At 42.6% G+C, this 22,962-nt stretch overlaps 1 protein-coding gene across 1 annotated transcript in view; it reads left to right on the top strand.

The window, feature by feature from the left end:
* The first annotated feature begins 16,093 nt into the window (after positions 1–16,093).
* The window catches only part of LOC120052130 (protein crumbs homolog 1-like), a 52,531-nt gene continuing 45,662 nt past the window's right edge, over positions 16,094–22,962 (top strand). Inside the window, 1 exon segment of the mRNA XM_038998974.1 lies at positions 16,094–16,371. Coding sequence (XP_038854902.1) covers positions 16,094–16,371 — 278 coding nt within the window.

Here is a 22,962-nt window from a genome sequence, read left to right as displayed (position 1 = left end):
CAGTATTGAGTAGCCAGATAAAAGATGCCCATTTCAAACGGCCTCGTACTCAATTCTTGCTCGTACAATATGCATATTATTATTACTATTGGATAGAAAACACTCTCTAGTTTCTAAAACCGTTTGAATTATTTCTCTGAGTGAAACAGAACTCATTCTGCAGCACATTTCCTGACCAGGAAGTGGAATGTCTGAAATCGATGCTCTGTTCAACTTCCTGCCTATACATGGGCATGATACGTAAGAGTCTACGTGCACTTCATATACCTTCCTCTGGATGTCAAGAGGCTGTGAGAGAAGAAATTCCGTGTTTATCTTGATCTGAATTTGAATACAAGCTCTTTGTATGACGTGTCCCTCATTTCCGGTACTCTTGGCAGCGCCAGGTGGACAGTGGGATTGCCTTCTGTTTAGCTGCCGTTATGGATGACTACTATCTCCGGCTCTGATTTTATTTGATACATGTGACCATATCATCGTAAAGTATGTTTTTTCAATATAGTTTAATCAGATTATTGAAATTTTTTCGGGAGTTTTGCCGTGTTCCGTTCTCTGACTTTGTTGACGTTGGAGAGATCCGTGCCACTTGGCAAGTGCCCATGCTAAATGAAGAGGGAAATTTGCCGTTCCAGATCCAAACAACGACTGTTCTGGACAAAGGACACCTTGTCCAACATTCTGACGGAAGATCACCAAAAGTAAGAAACATTTTATGATGCTATTTCTAATATCTGTCGTGCATGTGAACTGGTCGTCGGCGCCCAAGTGTTTCTGGCTATTGTGGCTACGCTAATATAACGCTACATTTTGTTTTTGCTGTAAAACATTTAATAAATCGGAAATATTGTCTGGAATCACAAGATGCCTGTCTTTCAATTGCTGTACACTATGTATTTTTCAGAAATGTTTTATGATGAGTAATTAGGTATTTGACGTTGGTGTCTGTAAATATTATGGCTGCTTTCGGTGCAATTTCTGATTGTAGCTGAAATGTAAACTATGATTTATACCTGAAATATGCAAATCTTTCGAACAAAACATATGCTATACAATAAATATGTTATCAGACTGTCATCTGATGAAGTTGTTTCTTGGTTAGTGGCTATTTATATCTTTATTTGGTCGAATTTGTGATAGCTACTGATGGAGTAAAAAACTGGTGGAGTAAAAAAGTGGTGTCTTTTGCTAACGTGGTTAGCTAATAGATTTACATATTGTGTCTTCCCTGTAAAACATTTTAAAAATCGGACATGTTGGCTGGATTCACAAGATGTGTACCTTTCATATGCTGTATTGGACTTGTTAATGTGTGAAAGTTAAATATTTAAAAAAAAATATCTTTTGAATTTCGCGCCCTGCACTTGAGCTGGATGTTGTCATAAGTGTACCGACGTCGGGCTGCAGCCCAAACAGGTTAATGCTGCAGAAGATAACCTGCAGTCTCAACTCAAAATTCCTTACGCTTAAGGATCAGCCCCTTTTTTTCAATTTTTGCCTAAAATGACATACCCAAATCTAACTGCCTGTAGCTCAGGCCCTGAAGCAGGGATATGCATATTCCTTGTACCATTTGAAAGGAAACACTTTGAAGTTTGTTGAAATGTGAAAGGAATGTAGAAGAATAACACATTAGATCTGGTAAAAGATAATACAAATTTAAAAAATTTAAACAATTGTACCATCTTTGAAATGCCATAATGTATTATTCCAGCCCAGGTGCAATTTAGATTTTGGCCACTAGATGGCAGCAGTGTATATGCAAAGTTTCAGAATGATCCAATGAATGATTACATTTCTGTTCAAAATGTTGTATCAAGACTGCCCAAATGTGCCTAATTTATTTATTAATAACTTTTCATCTTCAAAACTGTGCACTCTCAAACAATAGCATGGTATTATTTCATGTCATAGCTACTGTAAATTGGACAGTGCAGTTAGATTAACAAGAATTTAAGCTTTCTGCCAATATCAAATATGTCTGTCCTGGGAAATCTTCTTGTTACTTACAACCTCATGATAATCGCATTAGCCTACATTAGCTCAACCGTCCCTCAGGGGTCCCACCAATCCTGAAGATGTTTTAAAGTGGCAAAAGAAATGGGTGGCTTTCAGTGGGAAGGCCACCAGCTGTCTTTTTTCCCGGACCTGTCCAAGGAACTGGAAATGAAGAGAAAAAAAGTTTGCAGCGGCGAAGAAACAACTACACGAGAATAATGTCAGGGTACAACTACACTGGCATTCCCAGCGACCCTGCTCTTTACTTGGATGGGAAAGACAATTATGTTAAAAGACAACGTGGAGGCAGAGAGATTCTTGCTAGACCAAGTTGTTTAGCCTAGATAAAGAAGACGGGACAAGATCAAATTAAAAAAGTTCAATTAAATGCCGTTTACAATACAAATTAAGGTAGCCTATGTATTTGCGGGACTATGGTGAGTGTTGCTAATATAGCCTAAGCTTTTAAGTACCTTGTTCCGGGCTCTAGATTGTAGGAAGTGGATGAGAACCGTTCTCGGGGGCCCATTCTCATCAGGCATGTCGAATGAGCTTCAATGGGTTCGTTCAATTTCGAATTCATGCCAGTAATTTTCTGCCCACACAAGATTAGTCCACAGCCAGCCTCACTCCCCTCTTTCAGATTAACCAATCTCACCTACTTCTGTTCTGATGTTCTTCGACACGACACAATATGATTCCACAATATGTCCACCTTAATCTCGTGATTCGCATTACCCTTCTCCAGACTGGAGAGGGCATCCTCCAATGTCAAAATCCATCCTCTCTTGTATCGCATCAACTTTTTCCTTTAGCTCAGTAGTTGTTGTTTTTATCGTACAGAGACATCGGATACAACACTCAACAAAGTCTTATTCATCTTTCCCATTTTCTCAAATATATCCTTCAGATTTACCTATTTCTCCGGGCTTACGTGTTTATCCATGTCTTGGTGGGGAGATTCAGGAGGACTTGCTGTTTGTTTGCTAGTCGATGTGGCCTTCTGTGAATACAGCGTGTGAGCTTGGAGAAGTTTTTAGCGCGTCGACATTCCAATAACGGCACTTTATATTAAACTGTACTTCAAATCAATATATTAACACAAAAATGAAAGTGTATGCTGTTGCATTTCAATATTTACATGTGGGTTTTAGGAGCTCGCTGAAGTCCTGACATATTTTTCGGTGGTCCCACGTGACTCAAATGACCAGTATTTTAAGTCTTAACCATCATAACCATTACACTTGACCCCTCAGTGGCGATTTTAGCATGTAAATCTTGGTGCGGCAAACTAGTGGCATGCCAGCAAAGCCACTACACAACACAAAACCATACATTCATTGCACTATAACAGTGACGAACGGTTCCCACAAACTGTTAGGGCCTACTTAAAGCTGTCCCAACAGCAGAGATTTATTTTCAGCACCATGGAGGGAATCCTTACCACCGCTACACCTGGCTATCAGCAGAGCCTTGTCTGGCAGCAAAACAATTCATTCAGCCTCATTTACTGCATTTAAAAAAAAAACATGGCTGACTTGCTTAAACAAATGTGGTTTCTACTGACAATTGAGATGTACAAACTATGGCATATGGGAACAACGAGTGGATAAGAAGCAATCCGAGTCAGGATGGATGTAGTCAATATAACTATTGTTCAGCACTTTTGAAATGTACAGCGACAGAATTCAGAACAAGGGCCGTTCTTACAGTATTACACCAAGTCAGAACAGTAGGATAATTAAAGAGGGCATATAAGCAGACAATATTTAATGATTACATTTCTCTAAAACAGGCTATAGGCTACATGTGCACCACCAAGTTAGAACAGTAGGCTAAATTATGAGGGGGAAAGGGACCAACTTATTAGGCTGAGGCACATGTGCTACTAACAGCTTACTATACAACATACACTTACTATTACTTTCTTGGCTACAGTATACATATCTCCCTGGCACATTACATCATACATGTAGCAGCATACAATACATTTTAGAACTCACCTTGTTGTGATGTGCTCACTTGTAATTCTGAGTTGGATGACCGTTCAAAATAATTTCCAAGTTGAAGCTAGTTTTTGTCCGAGTTCCCAGTTGACTTGAACTCACTGAAGTCTGAGATTTCCCAGTTACAATTTTCCAGTAGTTTTGAATGTGGCAGAAATCATGCTGGATTGACATCATGGCCAATGTACTCAAATTTGACCAATTGGATATCACGAAATTGGGGAGAAAAACAGGGTAAATAAAATTTTAAAAAAGGATAAACATTCACATGCAACACCATGTACCAGAAGTTACGATCTTGTCTCATCGCTGCAAGTCCCCTAAGGACTCAACGAAGGTCGAGAGCCAAGCCACACTGCTTCTTGACACACTGCTCGCTTAACCCGGAAGCCAGCCACACCAATGTGTCAGTGGAAACACTGTCAAAATGACGACCGAAGTCAGCTTGCAGGCGCCCGGCCTGGAGTCGCCAGAGCATGATGAGACAAGGAAATCACGGCCGGCTAAACCCTCCCCTAACCCAGACGACGCTGGGCCAATTGTGCGCCATCCCATGGGTCTCCCAGACAAGGCCGGCTGTGACACAGCCTCGATCAAACCCGATGCTGCAGTCGCGCCTCAACACTCAATGTAAAATTTGCAATTTCCAACTTGTTGTGTAATGTTTATGTCCAATGGCTGATGAGCACTGATACGTTTAATCTATAATTTCTCTTCATATGACAAGGATTGAAAAGGATTTGCCAGTAGATTGTCGACCTGATTCATTATTGATGACTTATTGTCTAGCTTGCCTTGATCAGTCCAATCAAAGCTGCGGTAGATATGTGACTTGACATCATTTTATCTGTGGCCAATGACCTTGAGCCTTCTTGGATGGGCACTTCTAATGTAAGTCTATTGCAGCACCCAAGGGGCTTAAGTCTGTGAGATTAACAGAACTCATATGGCAGGCAAAAACCTGAGAAGTTCCACTTCCTGTTTGGATTTTTTCTGGGGGTGCCATATTTTCAACCAAGCTCTTATTGAATATAAAGAGAGATATGGATGGGTTTTCACTTCCTACGGCTTCCACTAGATGTCAATAGAACTTAGTCTGATGACTCTAATTTGAAGGTGATTCGAAGGAGACAGGAATGAGTAATCACTGCCATGAGGTGCCCACGCATTGAACTGGCGCGTTCACGTGAGAGTGAGCTCCGTTCCTTCTCTCAATTGAAGTCGATTTAATTCTCCGGTTGGAACGTTATTCAAGATGTATGTTAACAACATTCTAAAGATTGATTCAGTACATCGTTTGACATGTTTCTACTGACTGTAACGGAACGTTTGGACATTTCATCACGTTATAGTGGTCGCGCTTTGAGACTTTGGTTAGGGTTTTTGGTAAACAATTCGAAAGTAGCTAATTTGACATAAATAACAGACATGAACGAACAAATCAAGCATTTATTGTGGACCTGGGATTCCTAGGACTGCATTCTGATGAATTCATCAAAGGTAAGGAAACATTTATCATGTATTTTCTGGTTTCTGTTGAGTCCAACATGGTGGTTAATTTGGCTAATCATCTGAGCTCCGTCTCAGATTATTGCATGGTTTATATTTCCGTAAAGTTTTTTTTAAATCTGACACAGCGGTTGCATTAAGGAGAGGTATATCTATAATTCTATGTGTATTACTTGTATTATCATTTATATTTATGTTGAGTATTTCTGTTGAAACGATGTGGCAATGCAAAGTCACTTGATGTTTTTGCAACTAGTGAATCTAACGCCTCAATGTAAACTCAGATTTTTTTATATAAATATGAACTTAATCAAACAAAACATGCATGTATTGTGTAACATGAAGTCCTATGAGTGTCATCTGATGAAAATAATCGAAGGTTAGTGATTAATTTTATCTTTATTCTGGTTTTTGTGAAAGCTATCTTTAGCTGGAAAAAATGGCTGTGGTTATTGTGGTTTTGTGGTGACCTAACATAATCGTTTGTAGTGCTTTCGCTGAAAAGCCTATTTGAAATCGGACACTTTGGTGGGATTAACAACAAGATTACCTTTAAAATGATATAAGACACATGAATGTCTGAGGAATTTTAATTATGAGATTTCTGTTTTTTGAATTTGGCGCCCTGCACTTCGACTGGCTGTTGTCATATCGATCCCGTTAACGGGACTGCAGCCATAAGAAGTTACATTTTCGAGCTCTACCCATAGATTTTGCAGTGATGCAGTGTCCCCTGAGTGACAGAACACTGAGCCAATCACGGCACAACTAGAGACCACAGATGCACTGAGCTAGGCTGAAACACCTGCATTTTGGAGCTCAAGAAAGCAAAAAAGAGACCTGTTTGCATGCGGATGTCACACCAGCCTTCGCTTTGGCTCCCCCTCCTGTCCAGCTCAGGCGTTCGGTGTCGCCGAACCTACTGCTGGCAAACGCCCTTCACTCATCAACCCCTGACTTGTCTCGTCATCATTACACACACCTGGTTCTAATCCCCACTCTATCACTGTATATATATACTCCCTCTGTCATTGGTCTTTGTCGGTCATTGCAAATGTTACTTGTTTTTCTGAGAGGAATCTCTCCTACTATTTCCTGAGCACTTTATATTTTGCACTTTGGGTTCGCCCTGTGCCTTTTTGTTTATGAAGATATATTTTGAGCACAACAGCTTTTGGGTTTCGTCCCGCTTTGATCTGTGGTGCTTAAATAAACTCAGTAGTTCTAAACCGGCGACTGCCTCCTGCCTACTCCTCTCTACACCAGCGACAGCGGCTTCATTAACTCTGCCCCACCTGCTCTGAATGACACGTCGCCACTGGACCCCGTAGCCCTTTACACGTGTACCCATATACGGGTTGAAAACAGCAGATTTGGACACTGATAAGTGCCTAAATTGGAACGCAGTAGCTGTACAGTAGCATGCTATAAATAGCGTCAGAGCTCAGGCTCTGCGCTTCACAGCGATGTATGGGTTTTGACTGACAGCCATTCTGAAATTGGGCACTGCATGCAACAAGCATCCGTTCCGCTAATTGGGCAACCTTTACATATTTGTTGTCTGAGTTAGGGAAATGCTGTAAATTAAGAGGACCTGAGGTGTTTTTAAAGATGAGACCCTGAGCATGGTAATAAATACTGGTTTAAATGCAATACAAGCAAGCCAAACACCCGTTCACGTTTCCATTTCATAAAACGTATGTTATATACAGTGTCAATATTTTCGATCACTATGTTTTGATGTACAGTTACAAGATGACATGGCGTCATACTCCGGGTTGTTCTGAACAGAATGAGCCTGTTTGTCTATTGTGAAGAAAATCTTACTTAGAACACGCACCTCATTAATCCTTTCTATGCGCACCAAAATTATGATCCATTTCTGTGAATTGACTTGTGAAAGCCTAACACTAAGATCATATTTTATTTTAGATCGTATCGAGCTAGTCATGTTGGCATTAGATAAGCTTTCAAATAAAGCCCATCTGACCCGGATTGCGTAAACAACAACAGTAATTGTGTGATAGCGGGGATGCAGGGTTGTGTTCCAAACAAAACTAGGTGTGCTGGCTCTAGTTCATCAAAGGCAAAGCTACGAGAGCTCAAAAATGAACTTTTTTGGTCATAAAAGTGCATTGAACAGTATATAAACTTGTGAATACGTATATGACTTATGTATGTGTATACACTTTGGAGAAGTGTGTGGCCAATTGGAGACACCAGTTAGTCCTCTCACTCAAACCCTTGTCATTTTTTATCTTATGTTACATGATAAAAAAATATTCCTGGAAAATGTGCGGTAGGTGCACCTACCCCACATTTTCCAGGAATATTCTTATCATGTTACTGAATGTATCCAGATATTTTTTGAGTTTGTTAACAACAAATGTGGCAAAAAGTAAAGTAAATGTAAAATGCACATAAAATCAACAGTGTTTGGATTCAGTCTTGTTTCAGGTGAACTGCTGTGTCCTCGACTGTGGTCTAATAATTTTCCCGTAATCTCCAAACTCTTTTCTTGCTTCATCAGTCACATCTTTTTCATGAGTTTCATCTTATTACCAATGTTTTGTTTTAGTTGTATGACAAGCTCTTCCAAAATAAAGTAATTATACTGATCATGATGTTGTAGTAGTAGTAGTGCCATACCAGAGCCCTGTTCTGGTCCTGCAGCAGGATGACCAGGAGAAAGCAGGCCTTAGTGAAGATGTTGCCTCCCTTGTCAGCCACCTTGTCTCCTGCCTTCTCCCTGTAGATCTGCAGCTGATCCAGCAGCGTGTCCACAGAGTTCTCTACCTCATACACCGCCTTGATTGTCTTATCATACTGGTGGAGAGGGTGGGGGACACTCTTAGGGAAGGAAGGTAGCCACGAAGGCAGAGAAAGTTCATGTTTGGTAAAAATTGCTATGAAAAAAACATTTGACATTCTGAACAGGGAAATAGTGAAAGTAATAAGAATTATATTTTTTTACCTGTATGGGATTGATATGGGCCTGGGCACAACACAACACAGTGGCTGTATGAAAGCACTGCATGAGTATGTGGAGAGGAGAGGTTGAGGAGGACATGGATGGCATAGGTAATGACCCCCATACAGGGGATGCTCCGGTTTCAGCTGCGGATGAGCGCCGAAGATGACCAGCGTGGCGTCGCTCGTCACCAGACGCTCACAACACTCGTCACCAGACGCTCACAACACTCTGGGGACAGCCAGTATGCGCTCACGCACACAATCCTTCTACTGCCAATCAGTCTCCCTAACACAGAGTTCATCATATCAGTAGTCCAATAGCACCATCCAGTGTACTGCTCTGGCTCACATAACTTGCTGCAACCATTCATAGACAAACATTTTATGTACACCAAGTGTACAAAACATTAGGAACACCTTCCTATATTGAGTTGCACCCCTTTTCCCTTCGTCGGGGCATGGACTCTACAAGGTGACGAAAGCATTCCACAGGGATGCTGGTCCATGGGGTGGTGTGGTCTGCCCAACGCATCACGGGAGCAAACTACCTGCCCTCCAGGACACCTACAGCACCCGATGTCACAGGAAGGCCAAAAAGATCATCAAGGACAACAACCACCCGAGCCACTGCCTGTTCACCCCGCTATCATCCAGAAGGCGAGGTCAGTACAGGTGCATCAAAGCAGGGACCGAGAGACTGAAAAACAGCTTCTATCTCAAGGCCATCAGACTGCTAAACAGACATCACAGGTTATATAACCTGCACATTAGAGGCTGCTGCCCTTTAAACATATTCTTGAAATCACTGGCCACTTTAATAATGGAACACTAGTCACTTTAATAATGTTTACATATTTTTGCTTTACTCGTCTCATATGTATATACTGTATTCTATTCTACTGTATTTTAGTCTATGCCACTCTGACATTGCTCATCCTAATATTTATATATTCAATAATTCCATTCTTTTACGTCTGTGTGTATTGTTGTGAATTGTTAGATATTACTGCACTGTTGGAGCTAGAAACACAAGCATTTTGCTACACCCACAATAGCATCTGCTAAACATGTGTATGTGACCAATAAAATTTGATTTGAGGACAAAACAAAGACAGTGTTTCAATCTCGTTGTTTCTGAGACCACATTATAGAAGAGAAGTGATAGTTGGCCTCAGACAACAAAACACACTGATCCAAGGTCAGTTGACTTCATCCATCCTAATAGGAACAGTACTTAACTGTCATCTTAACTGATCCTAGATCAGAAGTTAAAGGTACAGTTGAAGTCAGAAAGGTTAAATACACCTTAGCCAAATACATACTGTATAAACTCAGTTTTTCACATCTCCTTCCTGACTCACATGAAGAATCTCCAATCCAAAATGTAATCTACAATTGGCTTCCTATTTCGCAACAAAGCCTCCTTCACGATGTAATTTACAAAATAGCCTCTAACACTCTACTCAGCAAATTGGATGTAGTCTATCACAGTGCCATCCGTTTTGTCACCAAAGCCCCATATACTACCCACCACTGCGACCTGTATGCTCTCGTTGGCTGGTCCTCACTACATATTCGTCGCCAAACCCACTGGCTCCAGGTCATCTTTAAGTCTTTGCTAGGTAAAGCCCTGCCTTATCTCAGCTCACTGGTCACCATAGCAACACCCACCCGTAGCACACGCTCCAGAAGGTATATTTCACTGGTCATCCCCAAAGCCTACACCCCCTTTGGCTGCCTTTTCCTTCCAGGTCTCTGCTGCCAATGACTGGAACGAATTTCAAAAATCACTGAAGCTGGAGACTTATATAGCCCTCTCACTGTACCTGTACACAGCCCATTTGTAAATAGCACACCCAACTACCTCATCCCCATATTGTTATTTATTTTTGCTCTTTTGCACCCCAGTCCCCAGTATCTCTACTTGCACATCATCATCTGCACATCTATCACTCCAGTGTTAATGCTAAATTGTAATTATTTCGCCACTATGGTCTATTTATTGACTTATCTCCCTAATCTTACTATATTTGCAAACACTGTACATGGACTTTTCTATTGTGTTAATGACTGTGCGTTTGCTTATCCCATGTGTAACTCTGTGTTGTTTTTTGTCGCACTGCTTTGCTTTATATTGGCCAGGTCGCAGTTGTATATGAGAACTTGTTCTCAACTGGCCTACCTGGTTAAATAAAGGTGAAATGAAAAATGTAATTTAAAAAACAGTCGCGTCAAACAGCGTAGCCAGAATAACAGCAAAGTAGCTGCATTTGCGTTTGTTTAAGCTGTTTTCTTGTGACATTTATTTGGATACATCCATAACAATGAGCTAATGATGCACAATTTCGCCTGGCATAGAAAATGTGCTCTCTCGTCAGGACACTGTTGTTCAGAGCAGAGGAGTTAGCCAACAACACAGCTAACACAATCACTTCAAACTGAAGCTGGAAAGACAGCTAACTAACTGCATTTCTATTGACATTTCTTTATATATATCCATAAAAATGATGCCAGCTGATTCATGATTTCGACGGCTGAGAAAAGCTGCTTGCCTGTCTCGTCCCGACTGCTGACACGTTCATTACTATGGGACAGCTGGACTGAAATATTGAAACAATGTTGCAAATATCGGCGAGACAGACAGCAAGGTTTATAGAAATCTCCGCTGTTGAAAACGAAATGTTAGTTTAAAAGAAACGTGAGATAATGTCTAGATGATTTTTATAGTGGAGAAGTTTATAAAATGCCTGGTTGGGCTGATGAGACAATGGATTGCGCAGTCAGATGGAACAGTGTAAATAGGCATTTTAGCCATTGGTAACTTGTGGAATAGACACCAGCTGGAATATGGTTTTAACCAATCAGCATTTAGTTTCCCAAAGGCTGACGCTTCACCTTTCTCGCCAGCTCCAATTCCGCTCAATTCATGAGCTCAGAGCATACCCGGCCCAGCATGCATTTGTAGGCCATTTGTTGCTATAGCTCCTTGCTTTAGCTACTGTCATGGAGTTAGCTAAATATTTTCATAAAGAAATGTAACCTTTATTTAACTAGGCAAGTCAGGTGCAAAATCAAGGTGACTTACAAAAATGAGGAACAAGAGCAAGAGAGGGAGTGCTGTGATATAGTGTCCACAACTAAGGAATAATTCTGGAATCTGAAAGGACACCTATCCTGAAAGCATGATGGTGTTCTTACGACACTGATCAAAAATATAAACGCAACATATAAAGTGTTGGTCCCATGTTTAATCTTAATCAATAAGATTAAACAGCATGATCATTACACAGGTGCACTCTGTGCTGGGGACAGTAAAAGGCTACTCTAAAATGTGCAGTTTTGTCAAACAACACAATGCCACAGATGTCTTATGTTTTGAAGGAGCATGCAATTGGGATGCTGACTGACTGCAGGAATGTCCCTCAGAGCTGTTGCCAGAGAATTGAATGTTAATTTCTCTAGCATAAACTGCCTCCAACGTCATTTTAGAGAATTTGGCAGTACGTCCAACCACAGACCAAGTGTATGGCGTCGCGTGGGTGAGCGGTTTTCTGATGTCAATGTGCCCCATTGTGTCGTGGGGTTATGGTATTGGCAGGCATAAGCTACGAACAACGAACACAAAGGAATTTTATAAAATGGCCGTTTGAATGCACAGAGATACAGTGACGAGATCCTGAGGGCCATTGTCATGTCAGTCAACTGCCGCCATCACCTCATGTTTCAGCAGGATAATGCACGGCCCCATGTTGCAAGGATCTGTACACAATTCCTGGAAGCTGAAAATGTCCCACATTTTCCATGGCCTGCATTCTCACCAGACATGTCACCCATTGAGCATGTTTGGGATGCTCTGGATCTCAGTGTACGACAGCGTGTTCCAGTTCCCGCCAATATCCAGCAACTTCGCAATTGAACAGGAGTGGGACAACATTCCACAGGCCACAATCGACAGCCTGATCAACTCTATGTGAAGGAGATCTGTGTTTCTGCATAAGGCAAATGGTGGTCACACCAGATACTGACTGATTCTGATCCACACCCCTACCTTTTTGTAAGGTATATCCAACCAACAGATGCATATCTGTATTCCCATTCATGTGAAATCCATAGATTAAGGCCTAATGAATGTATTTCAATTGAGTGATTTCCTTATGAACTGTAACTAATAAAATATTTGAAATTGTTGCATGTTGCGTTTACATTTTTGTTCAGTATATGTGCACATGCTAACAGAAAAGAATGAGGTGGGTAGCTAGCTAAGTGTGTCGTTGTTACACACTATTTCTAAATAAAAAATCTGATCTCTTAAAAGTTTAGTTCATTTTCATTCTATTATCTATATACAGTAATAGGCTATCATTGTTTTTGGCCCAATAGGCCTGACATACTTCCTCTTTCAATTAACTTTCTGTTTTGATAAGGTTATTTTGCCTAAAAACCTAACTATAGAAACATTTTAAAACAATTCTGCATCCCTGCCCAGCCTGGTAAGAGTGACCCAAATTATGTTTAGCATCCCCAGTGGCTCTGCAAGCATGTAGAGGGTATTATCTGCTGCTGGCCTGCTCTACAGGCACCATCGCATGAAGCCACAGACTCTGACCAAACTCGTGTTCCTCAAAATGTATTAAAAGGCACTGAGCCTAATAAGGCATTTTTCGTTTAATTTAATTCTAAGTAAGGCACAGCCTACTGTATATGCGCAATTTATAGACTATAATGATTTAATACAAAATGTTTAAATGCTGAGCACTATAATGTCCCTGCCAGCCTAGTGTGTCGCACTCGCAAATGCTTCACAATTAATTCATATGGACTTGAAATATTTTAAATAATTGGTTAATAATATAGCCTAAATAATTCAGACTACACCTTATGGCTCTTGACCCATTTTGAGTGTTTATATGCTGTTTAATACAACATGTAGCCTATTTGAAATGATGAGTTGGAACGTATACAGCGGGGGTCAGAAAGCAGGTGCAGAAGGTGAGTTTAACCAACACTGCTCCTCTGGACCGTACCCCTCCCAGTCCACCAGGTACTGTAGCCAACCCCCACGACATCCAGGAGGGATCTGACAGCATAGGCTGGGCTTCCCTCGATGTCCAGGGGTTGCGGTGGGGTGTCATGGGGGACAGCATCAGCCAGGGGACCAGGAACCACCAGCGTGAGGTGAGAAACATGAAAAGAGGGTGAGATCCGGTAGTCAGTGGGTAGCTGTAAACGGTATGTTACCTCATTGACCCTCCGGAGGACATTGAACAGCCCCACAAAATCTCAGTTTTGTTCGTGCGTTTTCTTCAGTAATCCACAGGCTCAAACGCAGTCACAACAGGCAGACAAAAAATCTAAATTGTATCCGTAAAGTTCATAGAAATATGTCAAATGATGTTTATATTCAATCCTCAGGTTGTTTTTAGCCTAAATAATCGATAATATTTCAACCGGACAATAACATTGTCAATATAAAAGGTAAACAAGAAAGGCACTCTCTCGGTCGAGCGCATGAAAAAGCTGTGACACTGCAGGGTCCACTCATTCAGACTGCTCTTACTCCCTCATTTTTCAGAAAACAAGCCTGAAACAATTTCTAAAGATTGTTGACATCTAGTGGAAGGCATACTAACTGCAATTTGAGTCCTAAGTCAATGGATACTGTAATGGCATTGAATAGAAAACTACAAAACAAAAATACATCCTACTTCCTGGATGGATTTTTCTCAGGTTTTCGCCTGCTAAATCAGTTCTGTTATACTCACAGACACTATTTTAACAGTTTTGGGGTGTTTTCTATCCAAATCTACCAATATATGCATATCCTATCTTCTGGGCCTGAGTAGCAGGCAGTTTAATTTGGGCCCGCTTTTCATCCAAAATTCCGAATGCTGCCCCCTACCCTAGAGAAGTTAACCCTCCTCAGGACTTTAAACATCCCCACAAACCGCAGGCTCAGCTTCCAGCAGGGCAGGCGGAGAGGCAGGTTCCAGTGCCAGACCAGGTCGCCTGGAGAGAAAACAGGCGCCTCACTGCGGTGGCGGTCGGTTTGTTCCTTGTACCGATGTACTGCCCGCTGGAGACGAGTGTGCGCAGAGTTCCGGATCTCCTCAGCATGCTGAAACCACTCGTCCACCGCAGGGACCTCGGTCTGGCTCGGATGCCAAGTTGCCAGGGCCGGCTGATACCCCAACACGCACTGGAAAGAAGTGAGGTTAGTGGAGGAGTGGCGAAGGGAATTCTGCGCCCACTTCCCCGACCAGTCCTGACTAACACCTCGGGAACCTGCCCACTTCCTGATTGACCCTCTCCACCTGCCCATTTGCTTGAGGATGGTACCCGGAGGGGAGACTGACCGTGACTCACAGGCGTTCCATGAACGCCTTCCATACGCGTACGGTGAGTGCCACGGTCTGACACAATATCCTCCGGGATCCCGTAGAGCCAGAAAACGTGCGTAAAAACAGCCTCTACAGTTTGCATGGCCGACGTGAGCAGAGGCAGAGGAAGGATGCCACACGCTTTGGAAAACCGGTCCACAACGACAAGAACGGTGGTGTTCCCCTGGGAGGGGGGAGGTCAGTGACAAAGTCCACCGAGAGGTGAGACCAGGGTCGTTGTGGAACCGGCAGGGGAAGGAGCTGGTGACGTAGAGGGGTGGATAAAACCCTGCTGGAGGCTCTCCTGTACGTAGGTCCCCATGGCCTCGGTCTCCGCATAGGAGAGGGGGTAGACGTGTCCTTTATGGAGGGCTGCTTCAGACAGCAGGTCAATGGTAAAGTCCCAGGGGTGATGAGGCAGGCGTGTAGCCTGGGTCTTTGAGAAAACCCAGTGCAGATCCTGGTAATCCTCCGGTAAATACACTTGAGGGGCGTGGTCCAAACTTTCCAACGTAGTGGTGTTGACAGACATCGTGAGACACCTCCCCTGACACTCCTGCGACCAACCCAGCAGTCTCCTCTCACACCAGGAGGTAAGAGGGTTATGCCAACTCAACCAGGAGAGACCTAAAAACAACGGGGTGCGTGGGGGTGTCTATAATCAAAAAGGTGATCTGTTCTATTGAGTGTCATGGGTCAGCAGAGAAAGGGGAACAGTGATGTGATGTACGAGCCCTGTCCCAATTGGACGATTATCCAGGGCTCGAACCGGAATGGGTGACTGCAGGGGAACCAAAGGAATGCGTAAGCAGTGGCCAGTCCCGGCAGCTCCAGAAATCAATCAGAGCTAACGGGAGTGAGCGGCTAGGATATTCATGGCATTTAATGGGAAAACACACTGGTTGAGTTGACAGAAAAGGAGAGTAGATCTTGCATCCTCCCTGGGTTGGAGAAGGGGAATTCCCAGGCTTGTCACCTCCTCGTCCTATTAGTGGATAGAGGGCAGGTCGGGGAGAAATGACCCTTTTCTCCACAATAGGAGCAGAGGCCCAGATTCCTCCTCCCCCTACGCACTGCCTCTGGCAAACGTGCAGAGCCCACCGACATCGGCTCTGACCACGGAGCAGGTGTAGCCATGGGCTCCGGATTCTGCGCAGGTCTTCATCGGGACCGCAGCAGGTTGTCCACCCAGATTGCCATGCTGATGAGCTGGTCAAGTGACGGGTTGTCATCATGGCTACCTCCATCTGTACATCCTCCCGCAGTCCGCTGCGGAAAACGGTGACCAAAGCCGACTCGTTCCATCCGGTGGAGGCCGCGATGGTCCAGAACTCCAGGGCAAACTCCGAGGCGGTCCTAGATTCCTGGCGTAGTCAAAGTAGGCGCTCATTCCCCTCAGCCCTCCACAGGATGATCAAACATCGAGCGGAAGAGGAGGGTGAAGAGCTCGTAGGACTCGACCTCGGGTCCGCCCATTTCCCAGACCACGCACCCCAGTCCAGGGCCGTCCGGTCAGTGCCGAGATGATGGTGGCAACCCTGTCTCTCCCGGAGACAGCCTCGGCTTAGCGAGTGAGGTACAGGTCGCACTGCAGAAGGAATCCCTTGCATCTCACTGGCACACCGTCAAAGCGCTCCGGGAGGGACAGGGGTATTCCGCTGATGGGCTCAGATGGGACGGAGGCAGGTAGTGGTGGTGTGGGGGCTGGTGCTGGACCATGCAATAAAATGCAAATTATTTACTTAAAAATTATACAATGCGATTTTCTGGATTTTTGTAGATTTTTTTAGATTCCGTCTCTCACAGTTGAAGTGTACCTATGATAAAAATTACAGACCTCTACATACTTTGTAAGTAGGAAAACCTGCAAAATCGGCATTGTGTAAAATCCCAAACCCAGTAAGACAGGGAAAGTGTATGGAGCAGAGTTGTCATTGATGTTGAAGAGATTGAAAAACTCTGTCTTGGCCAGAGATTTACCATGAAGTTGACTATTCACTGTGACTATTCAGTACTGGGAAAGGTTTTGACCACAAGCTGCTCTCTGTGGTGAGGCAGTTAATCCAAGATCATGTTCAAAAATATGCCTAGTTAAAGCTTAATATATATATATATATATATATATACAGTGGGGAGAACAAGTATTTGATACACTGCCGATTTTGCAGGTTTTCCTACTTACAAAGTATAAAATATATATATATATATAGGTATATATATAGCTACATTGAGCTCCCGGGTGGCGCAGTGGTCTAGGGCACTGCATCGCAGTGCTAGCTGCGCCACCAGAGTCTCTGGGTTCGCGGCTGGGCTGGGTTCACGCCCAGGCTCTGTCGCAGCCGGCCGCAACCGGGAGGTCCGTGGGGCGACGCACAATTGGCATAGCGTCGTCCGGGTTAGGGAGGGTTTGGCCGGTAGGGATATCCTTGTCTCAGTATGTAAAATGTATGCACTCTACTGTAAGTCGCTCTGGATAAGAGCGTCTGCTAAATGACTAAAATGTAAATATACACACACACACACTACTGTTCAAAAGTTTGGGGTCACTTAGAAATGTTCTTGTTTGTGAATGAAAAGCAAATTTTTTCTCCATTAAAATAACATCAAATTGATCCGAATTCAACTTGCTCATTTGTGCACCGGGGCCTCCCTCTCCTCTTTCTATTCTGGTTAGAGACAGTTTGCGCTGTTCTGTGAAGGGAGTAGTACACAGCGTTGTACCAGATCTTCAGTGTCTTGGCAATTTCTCGCATGGAATAGCCTTCATTTCTCAGAACAAGAATAGACTGACGAGTTTCAGAAGAAAGTTTTGTTTCTGGCCATTTTGAGCCTGTAATCGAACCCACAAATGCTGATGCTCCAGATACTCAACTAGTCTAAACAAGTTTGTTTTGCTTCTTGCTTTCTTGCTTTTGCAGTTTTCAGCTGTGCTAACATAATTGCAAAAGTGTTTTCTAATGATCAATAAAGCTTTTAAAATTATAAACTTGGATTAGCTAACACAACGTACCGTTGGAACACAGGAGTGATGGTTGCTGATAATGGGCCTCTGTACGCCTATGTAGATATTCCCCCCAAAAATTGCCATTTCCAGCTACAATAGTCATTTACAACATTAACAATGTCTACACTGTATTTATGATCATTTTGGTGTTATTTTAAATGGACAAAACATTTGCTTTTCTTTCAAAAACAAGGACATTTCTAAGTGACAGCAAACTTTTGAACGTGTAGTGTACATTTCTTGAAAATACTACGTCCTAGGCTACAACACAGTGCATTGAGGAATGTATTGTTGTTAGTACACAAATATTGTCCAACTGCAGTGATGTAGGCTAATTTGAATAACCGCTCAAACGTCCTTTCACTTTTCATGCCGAAATAAAGCCCTGATTTAAACCCATCAGTTATGGGTTTATTTTCGACAGTTTGCAATGTCCAGAAAACTACATTAGGCCACTCATATGGTGTATTTTGTCGGGATGTATCAGCGTTTACAGATAGGCCTAGCATAGAAAAATAGGCTATAGCCTATGACACTGAGATGTGCTATCTGTCGTGGATCATGTATCCCAAGTCTTCCTATAATTAACGTTGCCACCAGCATATGCCTAAAATAATTCTAAATCCCAAACCTTCAAACAAGTGTCATGCAGTGCACACCCACAACATGACAGTCCATTCATCGTTTAGTGTCATATCCATCTTTGAGAATGGCCCACTGGAATGTACTAAAATTAAAACAGGTGTGCACTTCACACCCTGTGTGTTAAATGCTGTGGATCCCTTCATATGCATTCCACTCATTACATGGCATGCCACTGCTGGTGATCTGGTCCCATTGATTCTGCTGGGGGTGTTATGGTAAGTTTGGGTTGCCATGTTTGGGGAGATGCCTCTCTGTGATATCAACTCCCGTTGGTGTGTGTCCTAGAGCTAGACATGGCATGGTATCAACGGAGGGTATCTGAGGTATTGGGAGCATTAGGGTGAGGGTTATTTCGGTAACTTGAGGGTTAGTTTGGATGCATCTTTGGCAGCGATTACAGCCTTGAGTCTTCTTAGCTGTGACGCTACAAGCTTGGCACTCCTGCATTGTCTTGGCTGTGTGCTTAGGGTCGTAACCCTGTTGGAAGGTGAACCTTAGCCCCAGTCTGAGGTCCTGAGCACTTTGGAACAGGTTTTCGTCAAGGATCTCTCTGTTCTTTACTCTGTTCATCTTTCCCTCGATCCTGACTAGTCTCCCAGTTCCTGAAAAGAATCCCCACAGCATGATGCCGCCACCACCATGCTTCACCATAGGGAAGGTTTCCTCCAGACGTGACGCTTGGAGTTCAATCTTGGTTTCATCAGAACAGAGAATCTTGTTTCTCATGGTCTGAGAGTCTTTAGTTGCCTTTTGGCAAACTCCAAGTGGGCTGTCATGTGCCTTTTACTGAGGGGCTTCCGTCTCGCTACTCTACCATAAATGCCTGATTGGTGGAGTACTGCAGAGATGGTTGTGTTACTGGAAGGTTCTCTCATCTCTACAGAGGAACTCTAGAGCTCTATCAGAGTGACCATCGGGTTCTTGGTCACCTCCCTGACCAAGGCCCTTCTCCCCTGATTGCGCAGTTTGGCTGGGCGGCCAGCTCTAGGAAGAGACTTGGTGATTTATAACTTCTTCCATTTAAGAATGCCACTGTGTCCTTGGGGACCTTCAATGCTGCAGAAATGTTTTGGTACCCTTTTCCAGATCTGTGCCTTGACACAATCCTGTCTCGGAGCGCTACAGACAATTCCTTCGACCTCGTGGCTTGGTTTTTGCTCTGACATTTACTGTCAACTGTGGGATCTTATATACACACAGGTGTGTGACTTTCCAAATCATGTCCAATCAATTGAATTTACCACAGGTGGACTCCAATCATGTTGTAGAAACATCTCAAGGATGATCAATGGAAACAGGATGCACCTGAGCTCAATTTCAAATCTCATGTTTAATACATTTGCTAAAAAAAATTAAATCCTGTTTTCACTTTGCCATTGTGGGGCATTTTGTGTAGATTGCTGAGGAAAACATTTAATTCAATCAATTTTAGAATAAGGCTGTAACGTAACAAAATGTGGAAAATGTCAAGGGGTCTGAATACTTTCTGAATGCACTGTATTTGTAAGCAGGGATTATTTTTATGAGCTCGAGAGAACAATTAGAATTGGCTGAGTTTTTTTTCCCCACAAAAGGGCTTCATTACAGACCGAAATACTCCTCAGTTTCATCAGCTGTCTGCTTGGCTGGTCTCAGATGATTCCGCAGGTGAAGAAGCCAGATGGGGAGGTCCTGAGCTAGCATGGTTACATGTGGTCTGTGGTTGTGAGGCCTGTTGGACGTAATGCCACATTTTCTGAAACAACATTGGAGGTGCCTTATGGTGGACAAATTAACATTAAATTCTCTGGCAACAGCTCTGGTGGACATTCCTGCAGTCAGTATGCCAATTGCACACTCCCTCAACTTGAGACATTGTGTGGCATTGTTTTGTGACTGGCCTTTAATTGTCCTCAGCACAAGGTGCACCTGTGTAATGATCATGCTATTTAATCAAATGTCAGGTGGATGGATTCTTTTGGCAAAGGAGAAGTGTTCACGATCAGGGATGTAATTACATTTGTGCCCCAAATTTGAGAGAAATAAGCTTTTTGAGAGTATGGTAATTTTCTGGGATCTTTATTTTTTTCAGCTCATGAAACATGGGACCAACACTTTACATGTTGCTTTTATATTTTTGTTCAGTATAAATGTGGTCAAGTACTGCAAAAAAAGACCTAGTTAAGCTACAGCTGTTCCAGAACAGAACAGCACATCTTGCTCTTCATTGTAATCAGAGGGATAATATAAATACTATGAATGCCAGTCTCTCTTGGCTACGAGTTGAGGAGAGACTGAATGCATTACTTATTTTTATAAGAAACATTAACGTGTTGAAAATTCCAAATTGTTGCATAGTCAACTTACACACCACTCTGACACACACACTTACCACACCAGACATGCCACCAGGTATTTTCACAGTCCCCAAATCCAGAACAAATTCAAGAAAGAGTTTAGTATTATATAGTCATTATTTAATGGAACTCCCTTCCATGTCATATTGCTCAAATGAGCAGCAAACCTAGTTTTAAAAAAAATCCAGAGAAAGCAACACCTCACAGCACAACACCTCTCCCCTATTTGACCAATATATTTTGTGGGTATGTATTAATAAGAAGGCTATGTGTGCTGTTTTTAAATTCATGTAGTTCTGTCCTTGAGCTGTTCTTGTCTATTAATGTTATGTCATGTTTTGTGTGGACCCCAGGAAGAGTAGCTGCTGCTTTCGCAACAGCTAATGGGGATCCTAATAAAATACAAAACAAAAAATGTGGGGCTATCATCAGCATACAAGTGCAGGTTACATTTTTTTACAGACAAGTCAATATTGTTAATGTAAATAGTACAGGACCCAGAATCAACCCCTGTGGGACACCTTTCCTTATGTCCAGAAAACCTGATCTAACACCATCAGTAGTTACACATTGAGTTCTACCTGTCAATTATTTTTTTTACCAGTTAAATGCAGCCTGGTCTAGGGCATTTGAGGAAAGCGTCTGACTTAGCAGTGAGTGATTAACAGTATCGAAGGCCTTTGACAGGTCAATGAAGAGGGCAGCACAATGTTGCCTTTAATCCATACAGTTAACAACATAATTTATACTGTAGCTAGGGATGCAACAGAGATAGTGTTATGATCTCGTCTAAAACCAGGCTGATGTATGTTGAGAATACATTTCAAAGTTAAGAAAGATCTTAGCTGAGAATTAATCAAGGATTCTACAATTTCAGCTAGGTAAGAAAGTTTAGAAATAGGTCACAAGGGTCACAACCTTTGTGAAAGGGGAGTATATGGACCACCTTCCAAACCCAATTTTTTTTAATTTAGGTTTTTAGCCCATAGATATTGTTGTAACTTTTTAGTCAATCAAATATCGCATGAATGCACATTAGACATGGCAAAATACATACAATTTTCTTTAAAACTGCAACATTTTCTTTCACCCCATGACAAAATGTGTAGAATTGCAGGTAATAAGCTTTAAACCTGCAAAATTACCTCCACCAACAAGAGGCGTTTGAAAAGTTTGTGTCATGAGCAGTGCTTGTGCCCATAGAAATAGACGTGGTGTGTGTGCACGCGCAGGTGTGGCGCGGGATGTTCCCCAATGCTAGAAGGAGGGCCCCCGAGTGAAATAGTTTGGGAACCCCTGAGATGGAGAGAAAAACAATCGATTGACTGACCAGTGTCAAATAAACCACCATTTCTCTCAAATAAAAAGTCTGCCGAGATAAAATTATGATTAAAAGCAACACTTACCCCATGTTTCTCAGTTATGCCAGAGTCAGACAGAACTTGCTTAGGCAGAGAAGAAGATGAATTTGTATGTGCATTTACTAATGTTTTCCTAAATGTAAAAGGATCTGCAGCAGAGTCAGAGCTTAAAGTAGTAGCTTGATTTAGCTTACTTAATCGAGATAGTACATCTGCAATGTGCCGGGATGGGTGGTGCATGCATGTTTACTAACCTTCCGCTCCCATAGAAAGCTTTTGTTTGTTTAGTAAATGACATGGGTGCTATAGCATCTACAGCAGGGGTAGGCAATCCTCATCCTCATGGAGACCTACTGGGTGTAGAGGCTTTTGCTCAAGCCCTACTCAAAACACACCTGAGGTAACATTATCTCTCCAGGAGAAGGGTTGGCCATCCCCGATCTACAGTATGCATGATGCCAGCTCATCTGAGTGGAAGTTCTATATTCCTGTAAGCTGGGCATTAGGAGGAGCCATGCTGTTCATTCCTCCCTCCCTCTAAGATGTGTTTTGTAAAAACAAATGAATGGATTAATCCACTAATTAGTATTGGAGGCAACATGTTTACAGCCAAACAAATGAAAAGAGGAAAAACATAACTGTGACTGACTGGCAGGCCAGGTGGTGTGTCATTAAGCTCTGCTGTGCTGTGTGATTAAGTAGACCCACAGCAGCTATGAGGCTGTGCTTCGAATGAATGGAATGATAAATACCTCA

This window comes from Salvelinus namaycush, chromosome 8 (genome assembly GCF_016432855.1).
Source record: "Salvelinus namaycush isolate Seneca chromosome 8, SaNama_1.0, whole genome shotgun sequence".
Classification (NCBI taxonomy): domain Eukaryota; kingdom Metazoa; phylum Chordata; class Actinopteri; order Salmoniformes; family Salmonidae; genus Salvelinus; species Salvelinus namaycush.
The sequence above is the reverse complement of the archived record's forward strand: the minus strand, read 5'-3'. Positions and strand labels throughout refer to the sequence as shown.